Raw genomic sequence first — 12,276 nt, 5'->3', positions numbered from 1 at the left:
TGTTTTAAACTGGATAGTTAATAAAGCAGGTCATGTTAAGTGCTATGTTCAAGGTTTTACAAGAGAAGTGGCCTCATTTGGGAAACACACTTAACCATGGACCTTAACCACTGCACCACACTGCAGCCCCTCGTGTTGTGTTGTTTATGGAAAGTTCTCTGTACTTCTGCTCGTTGACCCTCAGTTCTGCTTCCTGGGAATGCTCCAGATCAGTGTGTTTGTGATCATGTAAGTGGACATCACTGTGAAAGACACCACAGAGATTCAGAATCCCATGGCCTCTGAAGTATTGCGGTAACATTTATGAATTAAACTGTTCCATTAAATCATTCCGTTATGTAATCTTAGTTTCAAAGGAGAGGAAAAAAATGAACTTTTCATTATTGTCCATACTGCAGAAATATAAATGGACCCCAGAGGTATTTTCAGCATAGTGTGGAAATTGGCCGTGTTCAGACTAATACATTACCTTCATACACAAAGCAGGCCTGTGTCGCAGAGCCAGAGCTGTCTCTGGGGAACTTTGAAGTGCCAGGACGTGGAAAACACACTAATCAATGACGGATCGACAGGAAGTGGGTTTTTTTTTTTTTTTTTTTTTTTTTGAGGGACCGAGGGAAAACCAGTGACTCGCAAACAGAAACCAGGCAGAGGAAGTCGCCAGTTTCGCACCATCAAAGATCGTTTTTGCGGCAGGGAAGTCACCCCTGAGTGAAAACGCGCAGAACTGGAACGGTTTGTGATGAAGTCCGCAGATTGCGGTGCCTCGGCCTGACACTGAGCAGACCCACCCCACGCCAGACCCGCTCTTATTTCTCATTAAGAGCAGGTGCTGCGGTGGGAGGAGCAGGGCTGGAACGCTGAGCCGCCACCTTTTCTGCGGGTTACAAAATAAGAGTTTTTGTGTGCAGAGTGGCTAGGCCATATGGCAGACTACCAATTTGAAACTGAGAACACGGCCACAGCCAGCACAGCACCATTTGTTACTGGTTAAGCGAGCAAGATGCAAGCATGCATGTTATGAGTTAGGATAACAAGCAAGCATGTCGTTTTCAGATTTGATTTAACCGTGGTCTGAGTGATATTAATTAATAGTGACAGAAAGTGTCATCAAAGTGACACTTGGACATCAAAACAAAAGTCTGTTTAGTTGTGAATATTATTCAACACTATGCTGTCATCATATACACATACGTACCCCACTATGAAGAGACATGCAAGGATAACCACTTTACTGAACATTTGGCATAAGCAAGGAAATGTTTATGGACTTCTTTTCTTCAAATATATTAAGCTTGTTTGGGGGTGTGGTAAACAAAACCATGATTTTTCATTTTAATCTTGTTTACAAATGACGTAATATATATATTCACATACCTTGTAAATATTTTTAATTTTAGGTCCTTGGTCATGGATTAACAATAAATGTATGTGCAACTGAAATTAGGGACAGAAACGTGTACCTGATGGCTATGGACTGAACACTGAAGTTGGCAGTGTAGCTTCCAAATTTCACAAATGATGGAACACCATGAAGCATTCAGACACTGAATTGAGCATAAAGGGAGCTCCAGCGTCTCCAGAAGTGCAGTACTGCGCCTGGTTCATTAAGTAATATTGTTCTCAGCGGTGACAGAGCTGGGAGCAGCGATACACAGAACGCAGCCCTCACCTCTGCGCTACCGGAGTAACTGAGTGCACACTAGGGGCCCGAGATGCCTTTCACAGCCTTTCCTCTCTCTCTCTCTCTCTCTCTCTCTCTCTCAACACTCCCTCGCAACAGATCACCTGCTGACGTTGCCACATGTGCAGAAGTACTTGATGTCGGTGCGCTACATCGAGGAGCTTCAAAAGTTCGTGGAGGACGACAACTACAAGTGAGTCAACGCGGCCTCTCCCTGGACGGTCGTATTTCGGCGAGGGGGGGGGAGGTCACTGGGGCGCGGAGCCGCGGGACTCTCCGCTCCGACAGGATGCCGATTCATCCCGCGCGTCCTGATGGCTTTTCCGGCCTCCCGCTCGGAGAGGGGCGGCCGGCGGGCACCGCGGCAGCCTGGGCCGGGGAGCACAGCTGCAGGGCAGTTGTGTTTCACTCAGCGAACTCAATGTACCGTTTAAGCTCGCTTAAAAAAAAAAAAAAACGGACTGACGAAACTGTTTTGTTTTGAACAGTAGCAGGAAGGTAGGCTGGTGGATGCCAAGGGAGCATATCATGTATCAACGGCAGTGCCATTTTATTTCCCCCCTTCTTTAGTTAAGATGTTAGTTATTCTCCTCCTGTAGCATTTTTTTTTGGAGGTTTTGGCTTGAAATTTGGCTACAGTACGCTGTTTACATATAAAGTTCCCATAATGTGACATCACCTATTATCTCAACCTGGATTTTGTTTTGTTATATCCGCCTTTTTTTCTCTTCTGGCTTTCCCTGCGAGGCAAGAAGGGCTTTGCTTTCCTGCCCTGTTAAAAAGATATCGGGGATCCGCTGACAGGCGGAATGAACTGTTGTTCTGTTAGCACCGGCCCGGACTCACGCGGAAGTCAAACGTTGCGGGGAGGGAAGGTAGGGTTTAGGGGGGTGGAGGGAGCTGATAATTTGTTCTCGAAAGCAGGCAGCAGCCAGACCGCTCGCAGGTCATGGTCGCAGCTCCTGCCCCTCTCAGCAGCGGTTCGCGTTTGACCGCACAAACAACGGTCCATTCAGAGGCCTTGCCCTCGACAGGATCTCAGGTGTTTACCCTGCGGAGCAACCAAACAATTCAGGAAATTCCCCAGCCTCTCAAACCGCTGGGTGGCTGGTCTCCCCCGGCGACCGCGCTCAGCCGCCGTTGCGATACAGCCGGTCATGCAGTAAGCCCTCGGCGAGGGGCCCCAGTCCAGCAACAACACAGATTATGGAGAGAGGGCTCTCTTCCCCGCCATGCAAAACAAGGCTCCTCCCCGGCATCTGTTTGTGCAGGGACGGGCCGCGGCGGAGGCTAGCGGCCGACGCGGGATCCCGCTGCGCCTGTTTGTTGTGTTGAGTCAACGGGGTTTATCTAAAGGCCTGCAAGTCGCCCTTGGGAGATTCTCGGATTATCGTCCCTCAGTGACGTATCCAAGGGTGGGTAGACGAATGCTTTCGTAATTTAGCGATTTAGCGATAAGCTAAATTACGGGTCCTGTTTATTAACAGGTCCTGTTCATTTTAACCCTTCACGTTCTACTGGAAGTGCTGGTTGGCAGTTTTTATTGTCTAAGACACAAATCCAAAACTTTTGATATGGCAACGATCAATTAAGTCAGTCATTCAAAGGTAATGATCAAGCCTCCAATTGCTGCATCGTTAGCATTAGCATCAAATTGGAATTGCAGAGAAAAAGTGTCTTATGTGAAATCATTTGGACATGAACTGTCTGTGCCTGACTACACTTACATAGCTGCTGGAGAATTATCTGATGCAGGGGGAAAAAAAAGGCCTGAATTCATATCTTGGTGTGTTTCAACTTCTCCTTCTTCTTTGTTTTCATACAAATGCACATAAAAATAATCAGTGTCCACGAGGGCCGGCCACGCTTGTAAAAGCAAGAGGATCGTAAAGCTCTTTCAGAAACTGCTGATTTTGGTCAGCTGTTCCCGTACTTACAAAAATACGTGAAAAGCAAAATATTTTTTCCGCTTTCTTCTCTTTCTTTCATCCTTCCCTTTCTTTCCATCTTTCCCTTTATCCTCGGAGCAGTCATCCCAGACTGTCGGGCCACGCTGGTTGGACTCTCTCAAACTCCCGTAAATTCCTTTCATGTGGGCTTTCAGTTATGCTGGGCAACCTGCCTCACCATGTCCGCTGACCACTCAGTGATAAGCTGTGATTAGGGCCCCTCCAGCTCCAGACGAACGCCCGCGCTCCCAGAATGCCTGGCTGCAGTCCCGCACAGATGTGTGAAACGCAGCCGCATCTGAAGCATTCTGACAGGAGGGCGGGCCCGAGGCCAGGAGGTTGGCGTTTCAGATTCCAAATGCCACGTGGGCGTAGGCTCTGTACCTGGACAGACTGAGTGAATACCCAGCAGTGGTGCACATGTGGTGCTTCAGAGTTACGCTTCTACCACGGGGGTTCAGCTGGTTAGTAATAAAACCGTTTTCATTTTGACAAGGATGAGTCCTGTCAAATTTATCTATGCCATGGCGTGGTCGTGTGTGCCGGAGGGAGGGGTTGAAATGAGAGGAACCACAATGATGTATTTTCCTTGAGCAATGTAATACACAGTATAAGCTTTTTTATTTACTATGTCATTTGAACAATTGTAAAAAAATCAATAAATAAAAAATGAATTACTGTGCTCAGGCTTATACTGGGTCCGTAAATTCCAGAAAAGTATCGAATCAAAGAGCCTCCGGAGCCTTCTTTATTTTTTTAACTATTGTAAAATTAAGAACTCCTTTCTCCAAGTTGGTTCCAAAGACAAGATGGACAGCTTTAACGAATGTCATAGTTGCCATGGCTGCAGAGGACTGAAAGCTATCTGGTGTCTTCTTCTCTACCTCTCGTCTCCCTGCTCAGAGACTGTGACACCCCTGCTCTGACTGAGGTTCAGATGGATCCCAATCAAACTGAATTATGTGAGCTTCGCTTTGTTCTGTATCTAGGTTTCTGTATTTAGTTTCATTCAGAGTGGAGTTATTCTGGTTGTCATAGGGGTCTTATATCCCCCCTCTCCCCACTGTGTTGATGTTTTTTCCCACTTGCTCACTTAGTTTCAATATTAAAATGTGCTTTGATGCATTGCTTTCACTTTGAGGCGCTGACATCTGCTGTGAAGGTTTCAGAGATCTCTCAGAAATCCTATGAAGGTAACAATGTCGGAGCCTAAACAAACTGAATTTCCACTGCTCCGTGTATGGCATGCTAATGTTCAAGCAAGTCTATCCCCAAAGTCTATCCCCAAGGTATTTGAACATTAAATCATTCTTGTCTCCTTTTGCTTTGTTTTTCTTTGTAATGAGCGTAATGTTAAAAATTAAAGTTTCCAGTAAGTTTCAGGTGATGTCACCACTGTGGAAAGTAAATTATTTTTCTCCCGCTTTCTCCCTGGTTCCTGAACTTCTGACCTTATTCGAGAAGGATTTTCCAGTCAAGCTGTGTGTTTCACATATCCTCAACAATGCCTGTGGGATTAGAGCTGGGATTTCCATCCTCATTGATATAGAAGGTCTAGACATCACAAGAAAATATAGGATGCAATGTCAATGCCAAGTTATGCCTTGGGGAGCGTATACGGAACATAATGGAATTTACTGCCGCAATTCCATTTAAAAAAAGGGGGGGGGGGCACCAAGTACCTATGCAGAACCTTTTGTCCCTTTGTTCACTACTACTAGACCACAAGATATCCAAGGATCTATGCCTATAATCTGATCATTTTTTAGCCATTATTGCCATTTTTTAAACCCATCCAAACAATGACTGTAGGTATAGTGGGTGTAAGTTTCCAAAGAATGCGTTGTCTGGTGTTTTAGCAAGAAGAACAAAAGGATTTCGGGAATCAGAATGGGACAGATACATTTTTAACCCCATGAAGACTGCGCACCAGTCCAGGCCGGGGGGGGGGGGGGTGAGCATGAGTCTGTGGTACGGTACTAACAGTACAGTACTAGAGTATGTTACTAGCAGAGTTATATGCAGCCATTCCACCAAATCTAATGCCATGAAGGACAATTTATAATTGCTGTTCAACAATTTATAATTACTTCAAAGAACATAGACATAACAAGTACATGTGTCTTGAACAGCCATGATGGCCATGATCTTGGATTAAAAGACAGGGATTGAGATCAGAGTCTGTCATCAAGCAGGGGCAGGGTGAATTGTGCCTTGGAAAAATGTAACACTGAATGACATGGCAAGAGAGGGAAATGCAGTACATGCTATACTACAGCATCTTGGAATTTATTTTGCCACAATTGCTGAACACTGACCACAAGATCATCATCTGTGCAGGAAATTAATCATTCCTTTTGTCCCTTACATTTTTTTATTAACTTTTTTTTTGTTTTTTTTTTGCTTTTCTCCATGTAATTACATTTCCCATAAATTTCTCCCTTTCAGAAAACAGGCTTAGAGTCGCTGGAGCTTAATTGCTTCGGTGTTGATTCAGCGTATCTGCGACGGGCGCGATTGTTTGTGTGTTTTTGCTGGGCGCCTTTGCTTTCTCTCCTCCCAGCAAGAGGCTGATTATTTTCCATCCAGCGATTTATTTTGCCGACTGTTTTTCAAAAGCGGTTCCACGAAGCCGTGTTAATGAAGAAAGGCCGCTGCCTTCACGGAAATCTCTGTAAACCGACCAGAAACTTTTCTGGCCCGCCCTGACTTATCAGGACATCGCAAAATAATTCTGTCTATTTTTACATCGGTCAATGCATTGGCAAGTAGCAGTAGTTTCCATATTGATGATAAAGCCCAGAATAGTTTATTACAAGATGAAGAGCTTGGTTTTGCTTCATATTCATGAAATGGGAATACAATGTATTGAATTTTATTAACTAAACCATTTAAAATGGGAGTAGTTGCTAAAGTGGGAATCTTGATTATTATTTGGCATGGCATGGATTGATGTGTTCTCTACAAAGAGCTGAAGCTCTAACCTATAGCCAGATATGCTTGTCTTCTTCATTACCCTTAAAGCCTTGTATGTTGTGTATACATAGAAATCAGCACAGACAAAGCACTTGGTGATATTTTCATAATGATCTTTATTTGTTTCCTGACCTCATGTCATTTTACACAAAGAGCAACGCTTGATTTGATGGGGAAAAGCTGCTTTACCTGTGATGTAAAAAATGGGACTTGAGAATGTATTCTTGCATTTATTTCAAATAGTTCTGCTGATGTAACTTGTTGATTTGACATGATTATGGTAAAGGAGTGCTTATCAAACATTAGCTTGCTTGCAGGCTCGCTAGAGATGATTTGTCATCATGGCCTCTTAATGTAGCTATTGGTAGCTAAATGTCTGTATAAGTACAGGCACTGCACGGGGGTGTTCATTCAGAGGGAAGAGTGCTCCCTGCTGGTTCACAAACACTACTTGCAACAACCTGGTTTTTTCTCCATTCAAGTGCTTAACCCTGGCCAACACCAAATAGCAACACGTTTGGCTCAGGAAGGTTACAAAGTGGCATGGCTGCCAGCAGTATGTAAGCAAATATGTTATTTGTGTGGAACCGCTGTGTATTTATATGCACTTCATTGTGGTTAGCAGTTGTTCAGTTTGTTGTAATCCGGAGCAATGCAGGTAGAATTCTTAAAATGGTCTTAATAGACTGCCATTGGCCTTTTGCCAATCAGTCATAATTGGGCTATTAAAGGTAATGACCCCGCCTCTTTGTGGGAAATATATTTTTGTTTGTTAGAGGGTTCCCAAAACAGTAGCTGGAGGCTGTTCTGTAAAAAAAAAGAACCTAACTGCAAAAACATGGTTTGAGCAGTGTTGCCACCGTGCAGCTGTGGTGCGGAGCCGAAGCCTGCCCATGAAACGGCGGGTTTCCAGTTTCACGCCGACCGTTTTTAGCTTCTTTTTGTCCCGCAGAGTAATGACAGGAAGCGCCGACGACAGGTGGCCGGGGAGCGGAGAGGACTCTCTCTCTCGCGCGTGCGAGGGGTTGAAGCGAGCATCAGGGCGGTCCGGCCATCATTTTCCGCCAATGGGAAACTGGAATTCTTTTTTTCCACCATCTCAATGTGGATAGAACTCCAAATCAGGCGTCCTTCTAAGAGCTGGTTTCGTGGCGGGAGTCCTAAAATAAAGAACACGGGTTCGGCTAGTAAGCGGAATGTAACGTTTACGCACAGGGTGGCCATTGCGGATCGGGTTGGGGGTGGGGGTGGGGGTGGCATCATATTTGCGACATGCCAACCAGGGGGGGTGGGGGGAGAGGGGGCTGCGGGTTGATTTTGTAGGGTGAGAGATGTCAGATGATGTAATCGCAAGCCTTGGGAGATGAAGGAGACCCCTCCTTAATCTCCCCCCAACAGTTCTGCTTGTATTAATAACGGCATTTCCCACCTGCTCAGATTCTCGCAGCATCTCTGACTGAAAAGGGGGCAGCCAGGCTCCTTCACTTTCAGAGCTTAAATGGAACTGTCATCCTCCTAAAAAAGAATCAGTGGCGACGTTGCCTCGTGGCCTTTTGAACTGTCTGTCAGATCTTCCTCATTCAACCAGCTTACCATACAGTGTCTCTGGTGACAATAATGCGCTTTCAATGAAGGTATATATATGACCTAGTCCAAATGGGAGTAAGGGGTGTTGCTCTGTGCTCACTGGTTCCTTAAGTTAAGGGAAAGGCGGAATAAGTGTTTAAAACGCATCCGGATTTCACTGTTCGGTCTTTCTGTGTGTTCTCTGGGAAGCAAGGCCACAGCACTGTGTATATCACACTTTTCAAAATTTCAATTGCACTGCCTTCCAGTTTGATTTTAGAATTACCCTGCTGAATATTTTACTGTTGAAGCCTCGTTCAAATGTATTGGGTTCAGTGAAAGCAGGTGAAGCACCGAGGTTTTAAACTGAAAGTTAAATTGGATTTTAAACAAGCAGTCAAGCTGGGTAAATACCACTGTATTTGTATGTCTTTGCCTGCGTCTTGTCAGTAGAGGGCACTGCTGCTGCTGGTGCTGCTGTTGCATATTGACTGGAGTGTGCTTCTATTGCAGGTTGTCTCTGAAGATTGAGCCAGGGAACAGCTCCCCACGCCTGGTTTCCTCCAAGGAAGATCTCGCAGGTAACGGAGCTCCTTAGTAAGCTAGTGTGATTTGTGTAATTATACATATTGTAGGAGTCCCATTTACTATTTCCCCAACTGTCTGGAAATAATCATTTGGGGAAAAAAAGCTGAAATGCCATCTGAGTGCTTAAGGAAGAAATATAGCCGTGAAATTAACTGTATAGTTTAGGTCTAGCCATTCTGTTTGGTCCCTCGGGCGGTGGGTTTAGTTTAGGAGCATCATTCCTCCAGAATTTTTTCTCCACGGACACCTCCGTTCGGCGTTCGTGAGACACCAGCCACCTGTGACGAGCCCAAGCTGCTCTCTGTTTGGACCGTTCTTCCATTCTTCACAGTAGTCACCCCTTCAACATCTTCCACTGCCCCTGGTGTTAATAAATATGCTTTATAAACAATCCTCAGCTAAAGGGGTTGACTTGCAGTTAAAATGACTTCACGCTGTTACTCGTGGAAAAATGCACACGCTTGCAGTAGTTGCTTTTTTCCAGGTGCAGTGAGAAGACAAGCATTTATGACTGTTATTTTAAACTTTTTAATACAAAAGTTTATTGGAAAGTGCATTGTCGAGTGTTAATAATAGGATAGCATAATTAATAGGGTAATAATCCCTAAACATTCCGGATCATGCACGTTGTAAATGTACAAGTTGTAAAAAAAAAAAGGCCTATGGTGCTAGCCAAGGTCTGGGTTTGAATCAATTGATTTCATACAAAAGGAATGGAAAACCCAAAGCCATGTCGACCTCTGTCCTTTTACTTCTGGCATCCTCTGCAAGGAGGATTTTGACGGGTGCACGTTGGAAGCGTTGCATGGTTTGAAAAGCCAGTTTTCAACAAATCCCCCAAATCTCTGGGACAGCATTTATTGTTCCAAGAGAGGTGAGACCCAGCTGTGGATGTTGGGTCTGAGGTAATCAACGCTGGAGGAGGGAGCGATGGTGGGAAGTTTGGTGCAGTGAGCACATTTTTTTTTTCTTTTGGTGGGCCCCTCTCTAAAGAATAGTGCAATGGAAGAATGAGGTCATTGGCTACCTATCCCACCAGCCAGACATCAGAAGACCCATTACATGCCTTTAAAGGGTGAATGTTGGCCTGTTCAAATCATTACACATACTTTTGGGAAGGGAAGTGTGGTCTGGCTCTCTCAAGTGAACTGAAAAAATGAAAAAGCCTGAGCTGTGTAGTTCATCTGTGCTTCCCACTGACCCATAAAGAAAATCTTTATGGTGGACAGTCCGTGCATATGCCTTGTTTCGCTTATTAGCTTTGCAAATTTATTGTCGTCATGCACAAATGGGAAGTGTGTGTTTACGTGTATGGGCATCTATCTGCCTGTCTGTGAATGTATGTTTGGTACTGGTTAAACTGAGATATCTGAACAGCATCAGAGCCGTTTGACCTTTAAATACTCGCAAGGTGGCAGTGTTGACTCACAAAGTGGCAGTGGTAAGTAGTGTTTTTAGAGTCAGCATTCTTTAAACCAGAACATTATTATCTGCTAGTAAAAGAAATGTAAATATCTTGCACCTCTCATTTCACTGGTGCAGTTATACATTGGTATCTAGATAGTTAGAACATTTTATGGCCAATCAGTACAGGAAAATTTCCAAATCAGTTTAATGGGCAGTAATTGCCAATGAAGCAGTGACACTCATTACACATGATATAGGTTTGGCATTGGAGGTTAATGTAGATTAATGGAATGATAAACAACAGACAGATAAGAGTGTGGTGCTCAATGTCTTCCGAACTACAGACAAGACCTATTGAAGTACAGAGAAACAGTTTTCTCATATTTATTTAGGACTATAATTTAGAATTATACAAGTTGAGTTGTTGATACATTCGGGGAAAAATCTAGTTTTAATGGCAGAACTGAAATGTTTAGCAGTCTGCAATTATCTCCGAAAATCACCATCACTCTCTCGTAATTTTTTATATACAAACTGTGATGTTCTGTTCCATGTAAACACAAGCGGCAGTCTCTCAAATGATGAAATTATAGCATTTGTTTATAAAGTGTGTCATAGTAACCCATCAACAGTCCCCCAACCCCACCTCCCCCTCTCCACACTTTTGTGTATTATAAAGGCATATTTATATTTTTATAGGCTAATTACTACAAGTATTAAGTCATTTAGCAGGCGAAGGATAGAGGGGAGAAATTATGTCTTTTCGGGTTATAGGTTTGGCATGATGTCTGATGAAATAACATGGCAACATAGCAATCTTACCGTGTCCAAGATTTCACAATAGGCACAAATACCATGTAAACACAGTGTTTTCCTAGTAACCAGTATTACTTGAATACAGCGTTATATTACATTACATTACATTACAGGCATTTAGCAGATGCTGTTATCCAGAGAGACTTACACAACTTTTTACTTAGCATTTACAGTGCATCCATTTAAACAGCTCAATGAGCAATGCAGGTTAAGTACCTTGCTCAAGGGTACAATGGCAGTGTCGAGCCTGTAACCTTTAGGTTACAAGACAAACTCCTTACCCATTATACTACATTGCCATATATCAAAGAGAAAATGACCAAAGGTTTGGCAAAAGTAGAGCAAATGGGTTGTGCGTCATCCCAAAGGGTTTTAACTTTAAATTCAAACCATCGCAGGAGAACGCCGGCAAACAAATTTACTCATGATATAGTCTGCGTCTCTGATCCTAACCCTGAGCCACACGGCACGTTGCTCTATCAACACGTTCTTTTTGACTTGCCTATGCAAAGCAGATTAATGGTGGATTGCATAATGTGTTGTCCACTGAGGGCAGCAGGCGTTGAGAGACGCACAGTAAACTAGCCCTCCCACTGCCGCTTACATTGAGGAGGCAGCATTACTCACTCCCTCCAGAAAACCAAGGCCAGAACCAGAGTGACTGATGATGCTCTCCATAACATGCACACATACAGACACACACGCACAAATGTGCACTTGCCCCCCTCCACACACACACACACACACACACACACACACACAGCATGTACACCCAACACACACACACACCAACATGTGCCCATGCCCCCCCCAAGCACACACACACACACACACAAATGCTCACATACACAAACACATGCACTTGCCCCCCCCCCCCCACATACACACAAATTGTCACTCATACACATACATACACACTGCACTCGAATATAGTCATGCATATTCACATGTACATTCTCACACACTTGCATGCACTCAAACACACTGATACAGACACACACACACACACATGCGCACGCACACTCATGAGCACACACACACACACAGTTCTTAGTGGGTGCTTCACTTGAAGTGTCTAATAGCAGGATCACGTGAGGCAGTTTATGTATTGACACTGCCTGTTTGTTCCCCTTTGGAGTATCACACGCAGGGTGGAATATCCCATAATGAGCACCCGACAGGGGCTCAGTGAGGGACGGGTGGTTCTGGATGGTTCTGTTCTCATTCCAGAATGGCATGCATGATGGGTGCTGCCTGGAGGCAGGAGGTATTGTCATACCTGCGTATTGT

At 44.3% G+C, this 12,276-nt stretch overlaps 1 protein-coding gene across 6 annotated transcripts in view; it reads left to right on the top strand.

Annotated features, from left to right (window-relative positions):
- ralgps1 (Ral GEF with PH domain and SH3 binding motif 1) overlaps positions 1-12,276 on the top strand; it is a 170,851-nt gene that overhangs the window by 143,133 nt on the left and 15,442 nt on the right. For all 6 annotated transcript variants that reach the window (XM_035436319.1, XM_035436321.1, XM_035436316.1 and 3 more), the window contains 2 exons: positions 1,784-1,877; positions 8,689-8,756. In XM_035436319.1, the coding sequence (XP_035292210.1) occupies positions 1,784-1,877; positions 8,689-8,756 (162 nt within the window). The remainder of the gene's footprint in view (positions 1-1,783; positions 1,878-8,688; positions 8,757-12,276) is intronic.

This window comes from Anguilla anguilla, chromosome 10 (assembly GCF_013347855.1).
Source record: "Anguilla anguilla isolate fAngAng1 chromosome 10, fAngAng1.pri, whole genome shotgun sequence".
Classification (NCBI taxonomy): domain Eukaryota; kingdom Metazoa; phylum Chordata; class Actinopteri; order Anguilliformes; family Anguillidae; genus Anguilla; species Anguilla anguilla.
This window is presented reverse-complemented; position numbering and strand designations above follow the sequence as displayed.